Source organism: Myxocyprinus asiaticus, chromosome 1, assembly GCF_019703515.2.
Source record: "Myxocyprinus asiaticus isolate MX2 ecotype Aquarium Trade chromosome 1, UBuf_Myxa_2, whole genome shotgun sequence".
Taxonomy (NCBI): domain Eukaryota; kingdom Metazoa; phylum Chordata; class Actinopteri; order Cypriniformes; family Catostomidae; genus Myxocyprinus; species Myxocyprinus asiaticus.
This window is the reverse complement of record NC_059344.1, coordinates 24,970,650-24,994,948: the sequence shown is the minus strand read 5'-3', so window position 1 is coordinate 24,994,948 and position 24,299 is coordinate 24,970,650. Positions and strand designations below refer to the sequence as shown.

The 24,299-nt window shown below is 39.9% G+C and overlaps 2 protein-coding genes across 5 annotated transcripts in view; one reads left to right on the top strand and one right to left on the bottom strand.

Moving 5' to 3' along the window:
• Positions 1-1,327: 1,327 nt before the first annotated feature.
• LOC127435570 (nucleobindin-2) lies at positions 1,328-12,312 on the top strand. The gene is made up of 13 exons (XM_051689156.1): positions 1,328-1,781; positions 2,344-2,484; positions 2,720-2,827; positions 2,916-3,048; positions 6,577-6,680; positions 7,318-7,503; positions 7,589-7,679; positions 7,756-7,814; positions 8,019-8,111; positions 9,161-9,250; positions 10,370-10,540; positions 10,639-10,690; positions 11,566-12,312. The coding sequence occupies exons 2-13, from the start codon at positions 2,344-2,346 to the stop codon at positions 11,784-11,786; spliced, it is 1,449 nt and encodes a 482-aa protein (XP_051545116.1). The 5' UTR covers positions 1,328-1,781; the 3' UTR covers positions 11,787-12,312.
• Positions 12,197-24,299, bottom strand: part of LOC127435355 (caprin-1-like) — a 26,307-nt gene continuing 14,204 nt past the window's right edge. Inside the window, exons 14-19 of one of the 4 annotated variants that reach the window (XM_051688820.1) lie at positions 24,121-24,249; positions 23,631-23,784; positions 21,258-21,461; positions 21,064-21,170; positions 20,875-20,935; positions 12,197-13,238 (exon numbers count right to left, since the gene is read on the bottom strand). In XM_051688820.1, the coding sequence (XP_051544780.1) occupies positions 13,174-13,238; positions 20,875-20,935; positions 21,064-21,170; positions 21,258-21,461; positions 23,631-23,784; positions 24,121-24,249 (720 nt within the window). In that variant the 3' untranslated portion in view covers positions 12,197-13,173. Of the gene's footprint in view, positions 13,239-20,332; positions 20,936-21,063; positions 21,171-21,257; positions 21,462-23,630; positions 23,785-24,120; positions 24,250-24,299 lie in introns of those variants that run through there. The other 3 variants (XM_051688982.1, XM_051689061.1, XM_051688912.1) reach the window with 3 other exon arrangements.

The following is a 24,299-nucleotide window of genomic DNA, read 5'->3' as shown; positions in this document are numbered from 1 at the left end:
AATTAGAAATCAATTATGATTAGATGTTGACTAAACACTAAACATAAGTTTTTATTATAGACCTTATTCACAGACTGTGATGACGCGTTTCCGCCTAATTTAGCAGCGTAAATCTAGCAATTTTTTTATAAGATTTTTTTTTTTTTTTAATATTGAGTGTAATTTTATATCATTATGCTTTGTGTTGTATTACCCTGGAATTAGTTTTAAAAAATGAATTACTACAGCTGCTAGGGGGTTTCTATTGCAGCTGCTGAGAGAATAGTGGACTTTTTATTTTGCTCTTGGAGCAAATGTTTAAGTGAAAATAATATTTGCTGTGGACTCCCATTCACCGCTGTCGAAGTTAAATTGCAAACATTTACTTCCGCGTTACAAAACCAGGAGTGTGGAAAAAGGTCTATTGGAAGTATTGTAGTAATAAATGAATTAGAACTGCATTTAATTAAATGAAAAAGTTTTCCCCCAGAAGGAAATTCTACTCTTGATTCTACTGGAACACATTAACAGAATGTCAGCTGCGGAAGGCATGACTTCTATTCTATGCATTATGCAATCAAAAAGGCCAGAAAAAAATATATTTATTTTACTTTATAATTCAATGGTTATATAATTTTAAAATGACAACTCGACTTGTACTTTCAATAATGTTTTGGATTGATTTAGCAGGGTTCCTTGCCATAAAATCTGGATAAAATTATTTAATATTAGAAACTGAAGTCATAATATGTCACTTCTCTAATGATCCATGCGTAGAGTATATTGTTAATGTCATGATTTTAATGCAAAAAACAAACAAACAAAAAACAAATGTTTTTTTTTTGTTTTTTTTTGTTTTTTTACTGTGATATTATAGAAATAGGTGCAAACTCAGTTTAACCGAAATTTGAAATTTCATGATTATGACTGACTGACATGACTATTTTTAAAATGTAAAATAATAAGAAATGCTTAAAAAATATTTATTTTTAAGGCTTTGCAACATTTTGTTTATTGCTGTCATCCTATGTTATGTGAGAAACAAATAAACAATAAATAATAATAATAATACGTTTATTTTATATAGCGCCTTTCTTCAAACTCAAGGTCGCTTTACAGGATGAGAGTAAACACACCAAAAAAAAGAATAATAATAAATAATTAAATAAATAAATAACCAAAGAATGAATGAATGAAATAATGAATGAATGAATTTATTTTCTTACACTTTTCAATCATTTCAGATTTACCAGAAGGTGGCCGGGGGGGGGGGGGGGGGGGGGGGGGTTGAGGAATAATAGGCGGAGCTTGGCGGCTCTGACCGTGTCTCTAATTTGTCAGATAGCCAACGATGGTCTGAATAATAATTTTCCTGTTCTAACTCTTCATTGTGTATTTTAATCCAACGGTTATCAAAGTTTCTCAGTGTCATTCAGGTGTTAATTATTTAAAAGATTAGATTTTTGGTGCACAAATATCTTAAAAAAGATATAATCAGTCCTGAGATTTGAATGCAGCCCAATGGATGACCTGGCATTATGAGCCCCCACGCGCTCCCTTGAGGAAGATCACTTTTTGTCTCAAAGGAAACAGTTATTAGCCAGTGACCCCCCGCCTGATCTGCGTGGACGCGCTGTCTGTCTCCTCCTGTTGCTCGAGTCGGTGAACGCTCGCCAGCTGGCATCATCATCATCATCATCATCATCAACATCAGTCTGAGATAGCGGACTGTCAGGAAGCAAGCGGTAATGAAAGGAAGCAGAAAACATCCGAGATAGCCCGCTAGAAACCGACCTGACACCGTAAGTGCCATTATTTAATTGTGAATATCGCAGCGGGCACCTTATCACACATACAGCATCAGCCATTCAACTTTTCACCTTTAAAATGGTCAGCGGTGAGTTTCGCTGTCAGTGGAAAGCTAATGAAAGTAGCCTCTATATGTGTCGAGATAAGCCACCGGGGCCAACCTCATTACTGTAATATAATATGGCTTCCCAGCGTAACCGTATATATTTGTAGTGTCACTTTAATACAGTGGCCCGCTAACTGCCTGTTAATGTTTTTCCTTAGTAACGGATTTATTGGACTGCTGGGCTGCCAATCAGTGGCCGTGTCTAAAAGCTATGTAGCTGCCTACTTAAGACAGCCTTTTTGGGAATCATCCACGCGTTTTATTTGAAATCCCAGTTCTTTCGATTCGAATTCTTTTTAATCGCTGAGATTCCAAAAAAGGCTTCGATTCGTAAGTGCCAGTGATGCCCAAAAATGTTGTCAATGTAGGCAGCTCACTTGGTTTTGGGACACAGCCAGTGCGTTTCAGTACCTAATGTCTTATTGGTCGTCCGCGTGTGCTTTTTCTAGATGTCCTGTTTAAAGGGACTCTTCACCAGCTGCCTTGTGTTGGCGAGCGTGCTGTCCTGTGCCAAGGCAGTGCCAATAAGTATAGACAAAACTAAGGTGAAGCTCCCAGAGGAGGCAGTCAAAGAGTCACCTCAGAGTGTGGTAAGATAACAGCTATTTGATCCAAAAGTTACGTAACTAGCCCTAGTAGCAAATTATATGAATGTTATTATAAGTGTCAGGACAGTCGCCAAATATTCTTGTTACATAAGCATCCATTGTTATTTATTTATTTATTTGTGTGTGTGTGGGCAACAACCTCAACCATTTGAAAGCATTCAAAATGATCATATCTGTTTATCTTAAGTGCAAAAATTATTATTTTGACTCTGTCTAGGACACTGGACTGCATTATGACCGTTATCTCAGGGAAGTTATTGATTTCCTTGAGAAAGATCAACATTTCAGAGAGAAGCTCCACAACACAGACATGGAAGATATAAAGGTAAGAAACAATTAGGCCCTGTTTGTGTTGCATAAGCAGTAAATCAAAGGTCGCACATTGTTAATCTGTTGACTCCTGCTGATTTCAGCAAGGAAAGCTGGCTAATGAGCTTGACTTTGTCAGCCACCATGTGAGAACCAAACTGGATGAACTAAAAAGGCAAGAGATCAGCCGTTTGAGGACCCTGATCAAAGCCAAGCATGGCATTGAAGGAGGGAATGGTAAGAACGGCCATTAAAATAATACCTGAAAGCTTTAAAATGCATTATCGATTGCTTTTTGGTGTTATACACACATGCTGATGCATTTTGTTTCTCAATTCTAACTAGTCTGTTCTGTCTCATAACTGGCTGGTCCATTAAAAAAGTGGTCCTGTTAATGTACCCATAAAAACTGAAGTGTAATCCCTCACAATTCTTTTTTGACATGCTTCATTTAGACTTTCATGGCAGTAGTTTTTCTTCGAGACAAAAACATGATATTAATTACACTGATGCCGGTTCGAATCCTGATCGGAGGGGGTCGAGCAGGACCGGTTACATGAACAAAACATAAAGACCAAACAAGGCTCATGAAACTCATGAAAGATTAAGTGTATGAAGGTTAGGGTTGTGAATCAAGAACTAGTCCATATTTATAACCATCTGCATTGAACGTCTACATTCTTCCACAGATGTGGTCGGCTCACCGTACTAAGATACTTGGACATTATTTCCTGCACTGCTTCTCCACTGTCGGCTAAATCGGGACATAATATAAATTATAACTAAGCTTGCAATCAGAATCAAATGGAACTGGAAATGAAACAAGAACTGTTAATGTGTTGTGTACATTTGATCTGTGAGACTTAAAGGGTTAGTTCACCCTAAAATGAAAATTCTCTGTATGTATGACTTTCTTTCTTCTGCTGAACACAAACTGGGTTTTTCCAGCATTGAACATTTTTCTGTGGCCGCCCAAGCAAATTTATTGACCTTCAACATGCGTTTGGCGCTTTAAAAGTGCTAAATATTCTTCTCATCTGACACGCGAATGTTTCATGTGACTGTGGCACGCACTGTCTCTGGAGCACCAAAGTGCGTGCAAATCCAGCAGTCTGTCTGATATTTGTGCTCCAGAGACAGGAGAGCTCAGAGCGGTATCGCTCGTATCACTCGTTCTATTCAATCATTTTTGACCTGTGGAAACCCCAAATAGAGAATGAAATCTCCACAGAATGAGATGACTCCCAAACAGGTCAAGAAAATGAAGAGTAGCTTGTTATTAAAACAGGTGCAACATCTGTAAAACTAGCAATCTGTTTCACCACCTCAAAATGAAGCAAGCAGAAGAATATTATGAAAGCCAAAAGATGAACTCTGCATTAATTTGGTCATTTATTTATTTATTTAGCAAGAAGGGATATTTATTTTCTTCAAGAAGTGTTTATATTCGTTGGATATTTTTTTACTTCTGTTTTATTATCTTTGTCGCATTGCTTTGAGGACATCTTAAGTTTCTTGAGCAAAGAATATAATAATAATAATAATAACGGTCAACAAAATCTTAAACTGAAATGTGGCATACTGTTATATTTAGCATTTTGGTAAGGTTGATTTTTATTTATTTATTTACTTTGACATTGTTTGTCTTGTTCCAAATAAAGAGTAAGTAGTTTTAATTTATAACGTATTTAATTCACTGACTGGAGTTCCAAAAATAGGCATTAAAATGTGGTTATTTTTTATATACCAGTTTTTTTGATTTTACAGGAAACTTTTATGATATTGTGATATATCGTTATCGTGATGTAAAATTACTCATCGTGATTTAAGATTTTGGTCTTATTGCCCACCCCAAGCTTGTGTTCTGCTGATGAAAGAAAGTCATACACATCTGGGATGGCATGAGGCTGAGTTAATTATGAGAGAACTTTCATTTTCGGGTGAACTATTTCTTTATATCGGTGTAATTACTCACTGGTTGTATATACAGGTGCATCTCAATAAATTAGAGTGTCGTGGAAAAGTTAATTTATTTCAGTAATTCAACTCAAATTGTGAAACTCGTGTATTAAATAAATTCAGTGCACACAGACTGAAGTAGTTTAAGTCTTTGGTTCTTTTAATTGTTATGATTTTGGCTCACATTTAACAAAAACCCACCAATTCACTATCTCAAAAAATTTGAATATGGTGACATGCCAATCAGCTAATCAACTCAAAACACCTGCAAAGGTTTCCTGAGCCTTCAAAATGGTCTCTCAGTTTGGTTCACTAGGCTACACAATCATGGGGAAGACTGCTGATCTGACAGTTGTCCAGAAGACAATCATTGACACCCTTCACAAGGAGGGTAAGCCACAAACATTCATTGCCAAAGAAGCTGGCTGTTCACAGAGTGCTGTATCCAAGCATGTAAACAGAAAGTTGAGTGGAAGGAAAAAGTGTGGAAGAAAAAGATGCACAACCAACCGAGAGAACCGCAGCCTTATGAGGATTGTCAAGCAAAATCGATTCAAGAATTTGGGTGAACTTCACAAGGAATGGACTGAGGCTGGTGTCAAGGCATCAAGAGTCACCACACACAGACGTGTCAAGGAATTTGGCTACAGTTGTCGTATTCCTCTTGTTAAGCCACTCCTGAACCACAGACAACGTCAGAGGCATCTTACCTGGGCTAAGGAGAAGAAGAACTGGACTGTTGCCCAGTGTTCCAAAGTCCTCTTTTCAGATGAGAGCAAGTTTCGTATTTCATTTGGAAACCAAGGTCCTAGAGTCTGGAGGAAGGGTGAAGAAGCTCATAGCCCAAGTTGCTTGAAGTCCAGTGTTAAGTTTCCACAGTCTGTGATGATTTGGGGTGCAATGTCATCTGCTGGTGTTGGTCCATTGTGTTTTTTGAAAACCAAAGTCACTGCACCCGTTTACCAAGAAATTTTGGAGCACTTCATGCTTCCTTCTGCTGAAAGATGCTGATTTCATTTTCCAGCAGGATTTGGCACCTGCCCACACTGCCAAAAGCACCAAAAGTTGGTTAAATGACCATGGTGTTGGTGTGCTTGACTGGCCAGCAAACTCACCAGACCTGAACCCCATAGAGAATCTATGGGGTATTGTCAAGAGGAGAATGAGAAACAAGAGACCAAAAAATGCAGATGAGCTGAAGGCCACTGTCAAAGAAACCTGGGCTTCCATACCACCTCAGCAGTGCCACAAACTGATCACCTCCATGCCACGCCAAATTGAGGCAGTAATTAAAGCAAAAGGAGCCCCTACCAAGTATTGAGTACATATACAGTAAATGAACATACTTTCCAGAAGGCCAACAATTCACTAAAAATGTTTTTTTTATTGGTCTTATGATGTATTCTAATTTGTTGAGATAGTGAATTGGTGGGTTTTTGTTAAATGTGAGCCAAAATCATCACAATTAAAAGAACCAAAGACTTAAACTACTTCAGTCTGTGTGCATTGAATTTATTTAATACACGAGTTTCACAATTTGAGTTGAATTACTGAAATAAATGAACTTTTCCACGACATTCTAATTTATTGAGATGCACCTGTATATCAATGTGTAGTTAAAGATAAACATTCGTTACAGTGTTTTGTTGTTATCAGTCCCTTTAATGGAATTGTTATGGAACCATAATTTTTTTAGTGGAACTGGAATCAAAACCAGAGCTGTTTGTGGTTGGAATTGTCCTTACAATGAAATGGATCATAATTTGAGAGCATTCTCTGAAGGCAGTTCTCTCTTGTGTTTATCAGATATTGCAGTTGATCACCAGGCCTTACTCAAACAATTTGAATATATAAACCACATGAACCCTCACACATTTCAGGTGGAAGATCTGGACAGACTCATCAAATCGGTACATCATTACTATTAGTGTTTCCATGTTTCCCCCATCATGTTATATTTGATCCTCATACCATGAAAGCCTGCATGTTCCCATTGAATTTGGTGCTTGTAATCATAAAGTTCTTTTTTTTTTTTTTTTTTTTTTCTTCAAGAATTAGGATGCAGTCATTGTTGATCATGATCATTTTGTGTTGCATAAAAACAAGGCAAAAAATATCAAAATATCAGTGTGTTGAAAGAATATACTTTATACTAGGGTTGTTTCACATATAACGTGAAACTGGACTGGTTAAAAATGTTTTGAATTATGTTTCAAGGATATCTTGATACAGTCTCTAGGATTTCATCACTCTTCCACACGCACTGTAGAAGAATATCTAAAGAAAATTGTGTACTGTATATGTGTGCAATCATAGATCACAATGGTGCTCTTTGTTCTTACTCCAATGTCAGCTTATACATCCTAACAAACAACATCCCATGGCCGTTTTGTTCATAAAAGACAGAAAATTGATGCATGTTCCACAGACAATAGTTCAGTAAGCAAAATAATAAAATACCATACACATTCTTAAGATAGCTGAAGACTGAAGCACTATCAAGGAATTGTGCAGCAGTCATACATCACTTATTATCCTACTACATAGGCTACAAAAGATCTGGAAAATTACGACAAGGAAAGGCATGAAGAATTCAAAAGGTACGAGATGATGAAGGAGCACGAGAGACAGAAGCACCTGAAGACACTTGATGAGGAGGGCAAGAGGAAAGAGGAGGAGCACTACGAGGAGATGAAGAAGAAACATGCTGATCACCCCAAAGTCAATCACCCTGTAAGTGTGCAGACATGAACTCCTGTTGATGTAAGTGATTTCACTGAATGATGTGTTCATGCTTCACTGATATTTTGGCCCACAGGGTAGTAAGGATCAACTGAAAGAAGTGTGGGAGGATGCTGATGGCCTGGACCCGGAAGATTTTGACCCCAAAACATTCTTCAGCCTGCATGGTAAAACATTCTTCAGCCTACTGCTGTCCATGCAGCTTTGCTGAATCCTTGGCAAATTTGGTATTTTGTATTGCAGACACGAATGGAGATGGCTTCTTTGATGAACAAGAGTTGGAAGCCTTGTTCACTAAGGAGGTAAATGGCCTAATGATAATAACAAATATCTTCACAGAGTGGTGGTTATTTTAGTTATAAATTGCTCTATTTTTATACAGTAGCTATTATACAGATCATTTTTTGTGTTTTTGTGAAAAAAAGAATTTCACTGTATATGTGCAAATGTATAATGTTTGATAAATAAATATAATTATAATTATAATTATTTTTTGTTTTGTCCAGCTCGAAAAGATCTATGATCCAACTAATGAAGAGGATGACATGTTGGAAATGGAGGAGGAGAGGCTGCGAATGAGGGAACATGTCATGACTGAGGTTAGATAATAAACTTAAGTATTTTTTAAATAAAAAAAATAGTCATGAATCATGATTTACATATTCTTTGCATGATCTAGCAACCATAGAAAGATTGGCCAGATCTGTGACTAGGGAAGTCTGATTCTGGTATCAGGCCCGATTCTGTGCTCACATACTTTTACTCGTAAAAATGCTCTGATACCGTCTGACACACAAATGTCACTGCATAAACATTCAGTGCACAAATAAAAATCACGATATATCTTAGTGTGATTATTAAACTACAAAGGCTGCAATTTAATGAAATACATTATTTTGTCTATATGTGCTGCACGTTTCTGAGTGAATGTGTGAAGCTGGCTTTTTTTACACTGACAACAGATCAAAATAAAAGAGCCATTTAAATGAAATATGTCAGAAATATATCACTACTGTATAGTTATGTTATTTACTGTAGTAATAATAATATTAAATCAATAATTGTATTATTTAAGAAAAATCTCACAAAAATAATTTCAGTTTTGTATTTTGTATTGTGCTGTTAGGATCTATATATAAAAGTTCTTCATATGATAAAAATATTACAATGTTATGTTGAAAAGTAATTGTTCTGTTTTCATTTGATTTTAAGTTCTAATGAATTATTTAAACACCCTTTTGATGATAAATTTGAATTAAACTTTCGAATAACACAGAAAACACTGAATTTATTTTGTTTATTGAAAATAAAATAAAAAAAAAAAAAACGAATTTCAGAGGACTCTACATGTTAACACGCAGAGATGCTTATGTTCATGAAAAAGAACCTGCCACTTACATTTACAAAAGAATCCTTATTGATATACAGCCTTTACATGTTTTTTTTTTTCTGTGACATTTTTGATGCTGAAAGATAGTAAACATGCTGTCTTTATATCATTAGTCTCACTGAAAACTGCAACATAAAAAAATAAAAAAAAGCAGATATCGTATCAGCGAATACTGAAAAGGAAGTATTGTTACTCTGTCTCCAAAAAATCCTCAAAATTCTCAAAGTTTTCTAAATCTGTAATCATCTGGCTTTACAGGTTGACTCCAATAAAGACAGACTGGTGTCCTTAGATGAGTTCCTGGTTGCCACGAAGAAAAAAGAGTTTCTGGAACCGGACAGCTGGGAAGTAAGTGTGGTGATAGATTTATCAAATACGTAATAAGGCCATGGCTCTCCATTCATGAACATATGCAACAAAAAACAACAAACAAACAAGTCAGTGCACACTGTTGTTTTTTTTTGTTTTTTTTCTTTCTGTCTTTTACTATTGTAGCTTGTCAGATTGCACAATACGACTCCGGTAAGATCTTGTGTAAAAGCCAATGCAAACTGTGTGACATAAGCAGTCTTTTATGTCAGACTGTATGATATAATTTTAGAACTGAGGTCACGAATGACAGTGTTGACTGAACAATCAATCGTGTCATATTCTGATACCCTCATTGTTATGTTGAGTGTCGTAATTGGATGCAAGCTGATCTGAACGTTTTCATTTGTGATCGCATTCAGCTGCATATCATCACAAATGCTGATTGTAATCCATAGTGATTCTGTCACCAAGCGTTTTTCTGGCATTTGTTTCTTCTACACTAAAATGACTAATGAAATCAGAAAGTGGTACGTTAAGTTTTTTTTTTAAACGTAATTTCTTAACTCATTGAAACCTGCATATGGACATGCATGTTTTACAGAAAACCTTTAGGGGATAAGTACAAAATCACACACTTTCACAAGGTAAAGTTACTCCACGAATCGCATCCTAAACCAATCTTTTACAATTGTTTATGCTCATGCGGTACTCCTGTTATTATATAGGCGAGCTCCACGTAACAGGGAATGGGAGAGTGTTGCGGTTAGGTTGTATGTCTGTTACCCCTCCATCATTCTTAATCAGCAAGTGTGTCATACCTCCGACTGAAGAGAGCGAGATCTCCGCAAAATAGTTGGCAAGTGTGACACCCTCGACCAAAATCGAGTTCTTTTGAGTCTGCCAGTGTGACACCAGATTTAGACGGCCATCATAAGAGCCGCCACACTGCAGGACTGCGACTCCATCAGAGGCATAGATTAATCACAAAGGCAAGTAATTGACTGTCGGTGAGCATGTGACATTAAGCGATCAAAAGTGATCTTTTACGATTCCCGAAATCTGTTTCTGATGGCAAAATTGTACAGTGTGCACTGGGCTTTATGTAGGATGGTTGCCATGTATACTAAATTATCTTGGGCCAATACTTCACCTCAGACTCTAGAACAGAACCAGGCTTACACTGAGGAAGAAATGAGAGAGTTTGAGGAGCAGTTGACCAGGCAAGAGCAAGACTTGAACCAGAAAGCAGCTGACCTTCAAAAACAGCGAGAGGAACTGGAAAGACAGCAGAAGCAACTCAATGCCCAGAAAATAGAACTGCAGCAGGTAGCTCAACTCATTCGTATTTTACATCTGCTCAATTAATGAAAAAGTTTGTTAAAAGCAAACGAATAAACCCCTATTCGGTGTGACTTACTTACCAGGCTGTTGAGCATATGGAGCGGTTAAAAATACAGCCTCCACCTGAGATGCATCGTAAGTAACGCTTTCATTTGTGAATCAAAAATTATGCAATACATGTAAAGGGTTACATTGGGTGACTATTGTTGTAGTAAGATTGTCCAACATGTTTTCCAGTTGAACATTTATTGTGGAGAAGATTAAAGAAACATTTCACAAAGAATTTTAAGCAGTGCATTAATAGGGTTTAGTTTATTCAGGTTGAAATCTTCTTGTGCCCAAAGGCTTGTACACTGGTGATTAACAGTAAAATCATGTTTCCCTGTTGATTCCTGTTCAAACATAATTACACTGCCAAATTACATGACTAATCTCACTGTTCAGGTTTCTAGAAATTGACTTTTAGAGAGATTCAGATATGTGCAAATGGACCCACAATACACAGAATTTGTGATATTAGTTTAAACATACAAATTCAGATACAGATTTCAAAACATTCAGGTCTGGAATTTTAAAAAAAAATTTTTAGAGCTTCTCTAGTGACCACTTCAGATCACTACTTTAACATGGCAGACTCCCAGCATTTAGTTTAAATCTCTACTTTGAATTTTATCGCAGTTGGGTTCCAGTTAGATATTGCACATTAGCTGATCTCCATATGGTTTGCCATTAATGTGTTTCATTAGGCTTTAGATAAACGCACAAGCACTGTTGGGAGTAATTTATTTATGCTATAATTTTCTGTCAGCTGTGCACAAGAACAATTAACACCACAGAAGGTCAATCACATTTTGTAGAAAATGTAACATTTGAGCATGTGATACATTCTTACCTACCAATTTGAAAAATGTCCTGTGCTGCCTAACCCTATGACTGTACAAAGCTTTGTTAATTTCAGTTTAGTTTGATGTACTTGGTAATATAACAAAATTCTCTATCTCTTGTGGCAGTGGAAGGAAATGCTGTTCCTGAGTCTATAGGACAAAACCAACCTCTGCCACCCGGACACCAGGATATCCCTCCAGAACAACATAATGTACCTGAGAATCAACAAGATCTGGGACAAGGACACCAATATATACCCCAAGATGACCAGCCAATGCTTCCTGGCCACAACAACCAACCCCAAGATCCACCACAGGTGCCCCTCAATCACAACAATGTGCCATAGGACTATCATATGGCTTTTAGTGCTCAATGGTTGTGTGTGATTGTGTGGAGAAACTGACCTAGCGCCAGGCTTACAGAGACTTCAACAAACAGTACCTCCTGCCCAGTATGAGTCAATGACGATGTGCTGCGGTTTTGATTTTAGAAGGTAATTGGCTGGATTTAAATGCATAATACATCTGTAGGACATGCAGACTTTGCTGTTTGATATAAATGTTTACTTTCTTTTCGTTATTGAAATCTTTTTCATATGTTGAGGATATCTTATTTTCCAATACAGTGGATTGGATGTCTGTGTGAATGCTTTTGTTTTGCACATTTTTGTTTTTCCCCCAGAAATTTTAATGGCTACACAGAGCTACATGGGACCTAGTTTTGTGGTATCAGAATATTGTTGAATTGTACTGGACATTTTATGTTTTTTTTTATTGATTAGGGCCATCCTGAACTTTTAACTGTTGCTTGCATTGGGAATTTTGAGAGTTAAATTTAAGTCAGATGTGTCAATAAAAACATCTATTTGAAAACAAAAAAAGTTTAAGCTTTATGAACAAGGTAACACAGCATTAAATTTACTATCCAGTTACTTCAGCCAATCAACTAATGGAGTTTTCACCACACATTCTAGGTACCACATAGACCAACAGGTTTAATCTGTTGAAAATGCTTTGGTACAGTACAGCAGATTCAGTCATGTCGAAAGCATCAGTTTTTTGTATCAAATAGTTTTGTTTCATTGTATCAAGTACTAAACCTAAAAGATGTGTGCTGCATTTAATACATTTAGTACACTGTGGTAGAAAGAACAATTTCTGCTTGTATCTTACAGTAAGTGTAGGGAAAAACTTAGTGCCTTGTCCTTCAAAAATCATTTATTTGTTTGCATTAATCCTAACCAACAGTAATTTGAATACACTAAAGCAGTCATTCAGCCACATACAGTACAATGCATTTCCTGTAAACCATTTGGCTGAGCCAAAAAAGAAGAAAATCACATTACAATACAGTACATACAAATTCTTCACATTCACTAAATGTTTGGCCAAAATCAAAGTGCCTTTGGTATACGGTGTACTTCACATTCAGAATCTAGTGGTGGTTTCCAGCTACGTGTACCAAGAAATTTTCCACCTTGTCTAATCAAAAACAAAACACCCATAATCAAAGGCACATGTTCTCAAATGTTTAAAGGCTACGCAAAAGCATACGATTGAGAGAAAGCGCTTGGAGTGCTATAATCTCATTGATACTGTTTTCCCAAAACCATTGATTGTGTCCTGGCTTACTAAGATGTCATCTAACTACACGATGTGGAGTGGCATGGGTCGTGTTTGGGAATCCAATGGGTGGAAGAGATTAGAGGGCTGATAACGGCTAAAATATTGGGTTTAGCTTGTCTGTTGTGCGGCCATGGGACCCATTCCTCTGCTGGACCGATATAGTCCCCCTCGTCCTGAAACCCAAATACATCAGAAAATCAATGCGGAGTTCAAAACTAACTAGTGTCATTCAATCATTTAATTGGCAATTACAATATGGACTCTAAATAGTGGGGACTCTTCAGAAAACAGCAATCACCACAGCTCATGTATGGGGTGTTTCACATGTTATGCTATATTTAAAAGTGCAATGTATAATTTCTGCATCACTAGTGACAAAAAGAATTGCAAAATGCTTTCAAGCAATGCTCCCCTTATCTTCCATTGTTTATGGCCGACCCAGATATACTACTCAAGCAAACAGATTCCATGCAATTCTGGAAGGTGCCTTTAATGATGCAGAAATTACACAAGTCTAAAAATGCACACATGCATCATGTAAATACTTCAAATTACACAAGTTAGATACATGGGAAAGTCATACAGAGATCACTAAAACCTCAACTATTCTTACCACTGTCTCAGGACAGTTTGACTGTGGGGCTACCTGTAACAATCTTGCTACTCTAAACTAGATTAAAAAACAAAATAAAAGCACAGTGAATGGAATACACTTTAGGACAAATGGGTTTAAACCATCTTTATATTGAGAGGAATCAGACTTCAAGATGAAAATCCCATCAGCTTGTTTCAGAAAACATGTTTTAGAGTCCATCAAATGGCTCTTGATCTTTGGGACATATAAGACCATTTAACTTAAGGTAGAGGGGGAAAAAAAAAAGTGTTATCAAATCAGTTGTTGCTGGATTCATAGCAATGCCTGAGGTCATCATTTCCCAGATTGAAGGCAAATTTAGGGCTAATGTGTTAAATCAATACTTCACACTCCGTTACAATGCTCTCCACAAATATTGGCACCATTGGTAAATGTGAGCAAAGAATATATTCATTTCCAAAACATGTTTGCCACAATTACTGGCACCCCTAGAAATTCTTATGAGTAAAATATATCTGAAGTATATTTCCATTCATATTTTACATTTTTTAGTACACCTGGGTGACTAGGAACATTAAATTGTTCAGCCATGACTTCACAGGGGTATTAATATGAGGTAATACAGGCCAAAACATTCTTGAGCTTCACAAAATGGGAAGTGGCTATAAGAAAATAGCTAAAGCATTGAAACATCAGGGCAATAATTAAGAAGTTCTAATCAACTGGAAATGTTAAGAATTGGCCTGGAATAGGATGTGTGTCTATATTGTCTCCACGCACAGTGAGGAGGATGGTTAGAGTGGCCAAAGAATCTCCAAGGATCACAGCTAGAGAATTGCAGAAATTAGCTGGGTCTTGGGGTCAGAAAGCCTCAAAAACTACAATCAGACATCACCTACATCACCACAAGTTGTTTGGGAGGGTTTCGAGAAAAAAGCTTCTGCTCTTATCCAACAACAAACTTAAGCATCTTCAGTTTACCAGACACTACTGGAACTTCAAATGGGACAAGGTTCTATGGTCAGATGAAAGAAAAAAAAAAAGAGCTGCTTGGCAGCAAACACCAGAGATGGGTTCAGCGCACACAGAGTTGTAGCCATGTGGAAAAGTACCTCATGCCCACAGTTAAATATGTTGGTGGATATTTAATGTTGTGGGGACTCTATCAAATACCAACCAACATACTAAATCAAAGCCTGACTGCCTCTGCCAAAAAGCTTAAAATGGGCTGTGGTTGGATCTGCAGCAGGACAATGATCCAAAACACACATCAAAATCAACACAAAAATGGTTCACTGACCACAAAATCAAGGTTCTGCAATGGCCATCCCAGTCCTCTGACCTGAACCCCATAGAAAACGATAGATTACCTATTCTGTAACTACAGTTCTCTAAAACATTGAGTGGAGAGATCCACCTATGTTAAGGGCATACACACCTGACTTCTGCAGAAGCATCCAATTGCACCAAGTCTGGCTTGAGAGACAGCAGCACGTGTCCAATGCCATTGTAAGGCGCCCCCCTTACCTGAGGGCATAAAAGGACCAGTATGCACTACTTTCCTCAGTGAGCATATTCGCTTCTTGTGAAGCAAGCGGGGCAAGCTTCGTGGATCTATCCACTCAGTTTCAGAGAACTGGGGTTACAGAATAGATAACCTATCGCTCTCTTTGATCACCTCGTGTTTGAGATCCACCTATGGGAAGATATGGACAACTCCCTGATTGCCCTATACACTCACTGGAAGATGCTGTCAGTCAAAACAATTGTCTCCTAATTAAAGGAAGTGTCTGACACATCCTTTATAATATTAACAGGATCTATAACCCAAATATAAAGCAGGGAGAAGAGGTCATGCATTGTGCTTGGTGTGAAACCGGTAGGGTGACACGTACACAGTGTGAGGGAGAAAGGGTTATGGGTGAACCCATTATGAGGAACCCACACCCAAAACCGCATACGCTACTGGGGTTCTGGTGACATCAAGTCTGTAGTACCTGACAAGTGTGGGGGGAAGCCCAATATGCAGCTGAACAAATGTCCTGCAGAGAGACTCCCTGAAACAGGGCCCAGGAAGCAGCCATGCCTCTCGTGGAATAGGCCCTAAGGCCTGAGGGGGTCTGGAGCCCCTTAGAGCTATATGCCAAAGATATTGCTTCCAGAAGCCAACGGGAAAGGCGTTGTTTTGAAATGGGTTTAACGTGTGGGGGGAAGCCCATTAGACAAAGAGCTGGTCTTTATGATAGTCTCAGTCATACGCATATACGTGTGGAGTGCACGCACAGGACATAAAGCATTCAGCCCGTCATCCACCACAAAGGTGAAAGGAGGTGGATGGAAAGTGCTGAGCTCTAACACCTCCCCTGTGAATTTAGGAAAACACTTAGGCATTAAGGCTGGATTGGGTCTAAGAGAAACCTTCTCCATGCCTTGGGAATATCTTGTACAAGTGGAATGAATAGAGAGGGCAAGCAGATCACTGACACGTCTGGCCAGGCGTATAGCTGTTTTGTTAAGACAACAACTTTAGAGAAATATTCTCCAAAGGCTCGAAAGGCTGCTGTGACAGCTTCCAGCACCATGGAGAGGTCCCACTCAACAAGCTTTCAAGTAACTGGCACAGAACGGCGAGCACCTTTCATGTATCTACGAATGAGAGGATGCTGCCTTATTGCTGCATCATTGAAGCCAAATTGGCAAACAGAAATGGCTGCCAGGTAAACCTTTATGGTCAAAAAGGATTTCCCTTTGTCCAAAAGGTTTTGTAGAAAGCATAGTATATCAGTGACTGAACACTGATATGACACCAAATTATGTGTATTACACCATTTCTCATACACCCGCCACTTACAATCATACAAAAACCTCATGGATGAGGCCCTAGCATTTTGTATGGTGGTGACCACCTCAGTGGAAAGCCCCAATATGTTCAAGTTGGACCTCTCACGGGATAGGCCCGTAGCACCACCCTGTCTGTGTGAGGGTGGTATATTTCTCCATTCTGAGACAAGAGGTCTGTGCGTAATGGGAGCGGGCACGGCTGGCCATAAAGGAGAGATATCATCTCCGCCAACCACGGTGCTTTGGGCCATCTGGGTGCTATGAGAATTAGTGTCAAGATCTGCGCTCTCACCCTGGCTAGAGTGGGAAAAACCAAGCTGAGTGGGGAAAAGGCATGGAGCAGCACATTGGGCCATGGATGTGCCAGTGTGTTTACACTGAGTGGAGCTTCCTTGTCTTTTAGCGAGAAGAACGACAGACAAATGCGATACTGCATGCTCGCTCACTCTTTGAACTGTGAGAGACACTTCATTAGAGACAGAATGCGCTCTTCTGACAGACGCAATGGAATTCAGCTCCAGTCCCAGAAAAGCGACATACTGGGATGAAGTTAAATTGCTCTTGCTCAGATTTACTCTGAAACCAAGAGATGCGAGAGCACTAATTGTGTGTCCTGCACTACTTTCTCCCTTGAATTGGCTATGATTAACCAATCATCTATACATGCCAGGATTTTCGTAATGCTAGTCGTAACGGTGCTTATCCTGCTTCCACACAGATTAAATATGCAGGGCTCAGAGCGAGACCAAACGGGAGAACCGTGAATTCGTAACAAATGCCGTGATAGGCAAAATGAAGAAATGTGGCATGGGCAAACACTTGAAGAGGTTCAACCTGAGCACATTGGGGCTTCCCCCCCAGGGTGGTCACCACCATACAAAATACAAATGTTCACAGTGTTCAGTCATTGATTCTCCTTCGCCCACTCTGTGGAAGGAAATTGTGACCGTTAATGACCTTGTCCCACGTAATGCCCATCAGGCCATCCAAGCCTCTGGCTGCTCTATGACATTATCCATCGTGGGTTAATGCACACTGTGGCTAAGTCTCTCTGATCTGCCCGATAGCGAGAAGAGGCGCATTGCGGGAGCCCCAGTCAAACTGGGACAGACTTTTTTGGTCTGGCCATCGCCCTCATTGGGGCTTTCCCCGAGGTGGTCACCACCATACAAAATACTAGGGCAAAATACTGAGGTATTGACACTCTGAGATCCAAAATAGGGCACAGTGAACCGCCCTTCTTTGCAACTTGACAATAATGGGAATAAAACCCCTGTTGACACAGTTCCTTCGGACCAATCCGAATTGCCCCTTTTTCTTAGAGAGAGGAAATTTCCTCTTCCAGAAAATAAGCAGAGCTCTCATTCTTCAGAGAGAAAATTACACCACCGAAACACTGGGGTTTTGTGATAAATGGAAGCCTGTAGCCATGCGAAATTGTCTGAATTACCCACTCGGGCGAGGACACAGCGTACCAGGCTTGTATGCGATTTGTGAGCGCCCCCACCTGAGATGGGGCATTGCATTGGGCTGTAATAGCGGGCAGTATGCTCGTTTGGAATACAATGGCGCCATCTAGTGGGCAACTTAGGGGTGACATGTGGGACTGCGGAGAATTTTTCATTCTTAGCAGTTGATTCTTTTAATTTATTTTATAAACACACACTGGCCATAGCCTTTATTGGGGGTGTGAAAATGGTGTTGCATACGGTGTGGTGGCACACTGTTTATCACTTGACACCGAGTCTCTCTCCAGCATGAAAACACTTAAAACTGTGCGCTGGGAGGCGAGACTTAACCTGGGCAGCACTTGAACTGGTGCCATCATGCACGAAACCCAGGGAAGGGAACCCGTGGGTGGGGGGGCTGACCCCACCAAATGAGAGTTTCCTTTTCTTGTAAGGATGGTAAAATCCTTGCTCACAAAAGGGCTGACAGCCCGGGAACCTGGACTTAGAGCCCCATGAACCTGTACATCAGGCAGGCCACTTCCTTTTGGAGTCAGAAGGGGTAGGGTTGGGGAACTTCTTGGCCACGGCAACAGCAAAGGACATTTTTCCCCAGGGCTTGGGAGGAGGGTTGGGATGCTGACTAGGTGGCTTGTTACGAGGCTTAGGTCTGCCGGCGTTGTGGTATGCTTGCCCAGTTGTAGGAGCCTGTGTAACCCATAAAGTAGGACCCTGGTGAGGCGTACATTTTATGGGAAGACAATTTAAAAGCCTCATCCTCCTTATCGCCGCAGCGCTGCTGTATGAGTGCGAAAGCCAGACCAAAAAGAGTCTGCCCCGGTTCGACTGGGTCTCCTGCAATGCACCTCTTCTCACTGTCAGGTAGACCAGAGAGACTTAGCCACAGTGTGCGTCAACCCACGACAGATAACGCCATAGAGCGGCTGGAGGCTTGGATGGCCTGATGGGCATTACATGGAACAAGGTCATTAATGGTCACAATTTCCTTCCAAAGCATGGGTGAAGGCGAATCAGTGACTGAACACTGATGACACCAAATTATGTGTATTACACAATTTTTCAAACACCCGCCACTTACAATCATACAAAGACCTCGTGGACGAGGCCCTAGTATTTTGTATGGTGGCGACCACATCGGTGGGGAAGCCCCAATGTGCTCAGGTTGGACCTCTCCTAGTGTTTGCCCATGTCCTCCATAAGTTCAGCCTGGTAGGCTGAAAGAAGGGAGGAAATGTTCAGAGCGGCGAGAGTGGAGGCTCTGTATGAGCCCTGAAAATGGAGACTGAAAAGCGGTCCATCTTGTAAGGGAGAGTGGGCTTTGGGGAAGCGAGCAACCTCCCTGTGAGGGGTTGAGGGGTCTGGTAATCAAAGGTTCAATGGTGGGGGGGGGGTCCACCCATACTGTGCCCAGCCATATCCTTGACCTCAAGGCCCACAAGACTGTGCTTTAAGGTCAAGCGGGTCTCCCGAGTTGTGCTTCATGTGCTTTGCACACGTAGCGGCCCTAAAAGTTTCCCGTCATAGACATCTTCTCCTGATCAGCGGCGCTTTGGAGAGCTGGTCGTTCAATGGCCATTCAATGTTGAGTTTAATGTTCAGAAATCACGAGAAGCGAATGTCAACTGAGGAAAGTAGCACATACAGGTCCTTTTATGCCCCCAAGCCAGATTTGGTGCAATTGGATGCTTCTGCAGAGGTCAGGTGTGTATGCCCTTCCCATAGGTGGATCTCGAACACAAGATGATGAAAGAGAACCTGTGAGATGAACTGAAGAGGAAAGTCCACTACCATGGACCTCAGAATTTTAAGGATCTGGAGAGATTCTGTATGGAGGAATGGTCTCAGATTCCTTGCTATGTGTTCTCCAACCTTATTAGGCATTATAGGAGAAAACTCAGAGCTGTTATCTTGGCAAAGGGAGGCTGCACAAAGTATTGAATAAAAGGGTGCCAATAATTGTGCCACACATATTTGAATACATTTTTTTTGGATAAAACTTGTGTTTTCAATTGTTTGATATTCATTAAAGGACAGATTTATGTTGATATTTTGAATGATAGATCAAAAGGATTAACAATTAAAGACATTTTTCAAAGCCTTCTTTGCTCATATTTACCAAGGGTGCCAATATTAGTGGAGGGCACTGTAAGCCTTGCTGGAAAGCAGTATGCAGTACATGATGCAAGAGGCAAAGCAAACAGAAGTAGCAGAAAACTGACCGAAAGACAGCTGCCTCCCCCTTAGAAGACTAAAGAAAGCAAAGTCAATCCCCAGCCCTTTAGCAAAGGCAAAGGATACAAGGACAGGTGAGAGGATTTTCCAAGCACGGAGAGCAAAAAGAAAGCAGCGGCAGACAAGCAGGTAATGCAACACGTCTTTATTGAAACATTCTCTCAAGGAGTGACATGAGCATACAAAAGGGCAGGACAACAGAACAACTCTTCAAATGAAATGGGGTGAAAAAAATAAAATAAAAAATTAATGCCTTCAGTACCCAATATACAGGCAAGAACCAAGTATGGGGAGGTGGGTCAGGCCAACAAAATATCAAAAAATTCCTATGAATTAGAAAGACAGTGGCAGTTAACTTTTTGCATTTTATTTTATAAAAAAAATAAATTAATGAAAATATTTCAAGTTTACAGGAATATCTATGTTTTAAACAGTACCTGGCTGAAAAATCACAACACTGACAGTTTCAGCTCTGCACAAGTCTGTGTAAAACACATTAGTATATTAAAACTATCAAAGCGGGCTTACTTTAATGAATAAGCCAAAAAACAAAACCAATGACAGGAGTAAAAATATGGGCTGGGGAAAACATTCTCAATAAATGAATGTTCAAAGTGGCCATAAAGAAACAAGTCTTCCAAAGCTTTTAGGATCGCATCACTTGAGCATTACCTCGAGAGCAACCTCGAGATCCCTGGGTGGCTCCTCGCTTGAAGCTTTGCTGATATCCATCCTGTGAAGAGGCATGAAAGATTACATACTCAGTACATCTACAATTACAGTCAAGTTTTGTTTCATATCTAACTTTTCAAATGTCCACCAAGCTACTCAGTTTTCCAGCATTTTATTTATTGTAATTACCCGTTGGTAGGTGCTGTTGGAGTAATCTCGTGGAGTGCTGAACTGCGTCTGCCCATATCCGGTGTTGGGAGTGTTGGGGAATGGAGCACGATACCCATCATATCCACCTAAGAATGCAAGAAAACATGTTTCAACCTACTGTATTTCAGACTGACATATCTTGCCAAAGTAAAAGAGAGAAGAGCATATCTGACCTCTGAATCCATTGGATGGTCCACGGTAGCCGTTCATGGCCCCTCTGGGATTTCTGGGTCCAGCACGTGGCATTGCTCGGTTGCTATAAAAGGACTGACCTGGCCGCCCGAAACCAGTGCCCTGCCCTGAAGGCTGCTGAGGTGCAGACTGGTGCCCCCCTGCAGATGGAATACCTTGGTCTTGAGAATGGAAAGGGCCAACCACTAAGAAGAAAACATTTTTTTTTTTTTTTTTCAGTAACATGTGATCTTGAAACCACACTAAAGGCCAAAGTATTCTTCGGTTGTCAGATGTGTTAAGAGCTATCTGTCTCTTTACATTTCATTTTGTGACATTACATATTTTAGCCAGCAGGTGGAGGCAAAAGATAATTTTTGTGTGTAATATGAGCCAGTTAGGTGAAATGAAGTGAATCCGCTTCGGCCAGTGTTTACATACAGCACTATATAAATAGCTTGTATTACTACTACTAAAGCTAGGAAATAGCTTTCATCGGCTTTAAACAAACAACTTCAGCATTAAGGCTCATCAAAGCTGAGAGACACAACAGACTGATTAATTACACAAACTGAAGGCGCTTACCTCTTACCAGACTTTCCACATTGGAGTGGACACGCTGTTTAAAATGGAGGACATTGCGGTTTCTATAGTGATCGACTCTTGCGCACCGGCTACCGCGAAATAGGTAGAATTACCCCCGCTTGGACGGCTATTTTTCCACTGAGAAAGCTGATCTTCAGAAAGCTCACAGCTTCTCTGCTTGGGTGTGGCAACAGGTGAACGCACATGCTCCATCTCTCTCTCTCTCTCTCTCTCTCTCTCACACACACACACACCCCCACCCACCCATCCATCCTTGTTTATCCAATAACTTGTTAGAAACAGCACAAGCCCTGATACTATTTCTGAAGTGACATTTTTGAATTACTAATGAAGGCTTGGACGCATCATTTGGTTTGAACCAGCAAAGGCAGATTCGCGTAAAAGTAGTTCCACGAACAAATGCATTTTTATGACTGTGCTCAGTTTTTCCTCATTTTTTAAAATTTACTTGTTCATTGAACTGTTGTATGTAAGCAATATCACACTTGCAATCGTGCTATATGGCCCTAAATCAGCACTGCTGTGATTACCTGCGGCCGAATCACAGCAGTGCTGATGTAGTGCCATATCGCACTCTTGCTCGTGTGATATTGCTTAAATCTAGTGATTTCATTTCATTTATTTAGTGTTTAATAAAATTTCACTTATTACAATAAAACTATTGTATCTTTAACTACACATGGTCATATGAATAACTAGTCAGAAACTGCACTGCTTGATTGAAGTCTCACAGGTGTGAGGTAACATTACATAACAGTAACAATTCCACTGACAGCTTAGACTGTGTTATGTAGTCTAATGTTGTACCTCAAGCTTGCAATACTTCCACAGTTCTTATTTTATTTTGAGCTGAACATTCATTAATTCAATCAATCACATCAATATAAGATTATTTCTGTAACCACTGCGATTGATGTATTTGTGCTTTTGATTCACTAAAAGAACTGGCTCATAGAAGCCATTTGTTTGAGAACTGGACTATACCGGAAGCACCATATGTTTCGCACTGTAGATTCAAAAAAGCCTGCCTGTAAGAGTAATTTGTTCTGAAATAAAAAGATATACTGGTAGCGCTGTGGGTTTTACGCTGTAGACCCAGTAAAGGGCAGTGCTGCTGCTGAAACACGGAATCACTGTCAAGAATATTTTAGTATGGTGTACTAAAATGTGTATGGGTTAAATACACAGAGGAAAATTGCACTTGGGGGAACCAAAAGTCATAAAGATTATACTGTTACGGTATTTTTTAAAGAATGGAACCGGTTCTTTCGGAACCCAACCCTACTGCACACACATAAGGCACTGACCGTAATGAAGAATATCACATAAAAAAGATCTGCATAAAAGTACAGCTCCTACTGTCTCTACTTGTATGGGGAAAGACAGGAATCTCCAAAACAAGCGGGAAAGATTAAGATCAAAGAACATTTTTAAAATCAGACAACAATGGTACCATAAATTGTGCTGCTTTGGCTCAGATCACACACACACACAAAAAAAAAAGAATTTTCAAGGCTTGTTCAGCGATTGCGCATGCGCGTTCTTGAGTTTACTGACAGGCGATGTCTGTATCTAAAAGTTGATTCGCTCTTTTACCTGTAAGGTGGGACTTCCTTTTCTACATACGTTGGCCTTTCCAATTTCTCTTTTAATACCAGTAGTCCATCTCTGTTAAACTGCCTCGGAGTATACTGTAGCCTTCAGAACAACAATACTGGCGTAATATGATGCAATTTTAGTAGCAAATTCTAGAAATGGTCACCTCTTACCTGACTGCATGGATTCCTGAGGAATTTCCTGCTGCTCAGCTGGAAGGGTGGCCTGTGTGCTGAAACCCTGGCCATAACTACTCTGGTACTGACTGGAAATCTTTTGAGAGTCTATCTCATTGGTTGGAGGAACTGGAGCATTCATATTGAACACCTAATGGAGGGGAGGAAAAATGTAAAAATATTAACTTGCATTTCTAATCAAAACAGACTCTTTAAGGGGGTTAAAAGATCTGACCACTGAACAGAAGGTCATGGGACTTCAAAATCAAAGTCATGTGTGTGATTGCAAGTCCACAAATGGTAGACAATGGGCTTGCAGAACAACAGACAAGTTCAAAGGGTAATGTTTGTAGAAAAGAGCTTAATTATCCTTTTCAACAAAACAAGCCCAATACACATAATGAAAAACAAAACGGAAGCTAAATGGGCAGACAAAACTGTGAAGAAATAAAAGTCTAGAGAGTGATGCAGACAGGTTGAGGCCTACCGCTTGCATGGACTGGAATGGAGCTGCGTTAACGTTGATGCCGCTGTGAAGGGGTTTGGAGACAGGCTGAAACACCTGGGACTGAGTGGAAGGGGTGGGGGGCTGCTCGGACGACAGGGACATGGAGACCTAGGGTGTTTACATTCTATATCACTCACATATCTAAGCCAAAGCGCGCA

Coding starts and splice junctions, on each gene's coding strand:
- LOC127435570 (XM_051689156.1), top strand. CDS start 2,344: ATGTCCTGTTTAAAGGGACTCTTCACCAGCTGCCTTGTGTTGGCGAGC. Junction 7,504..7,588: donor ACCCCAAAGTCAATCACCCT/GTAAGTGTGCAG, acceptor TTTGGCCCACAG/GGTAGTAAGGATCAACTGAA. Junction 10,541..10,638: donor AGAAAATAGAACTGCAGCAG/GTAGCTCAACTC, acceptor CTTACTTACCAG/GCTGTTGAGCATATGGAGCG.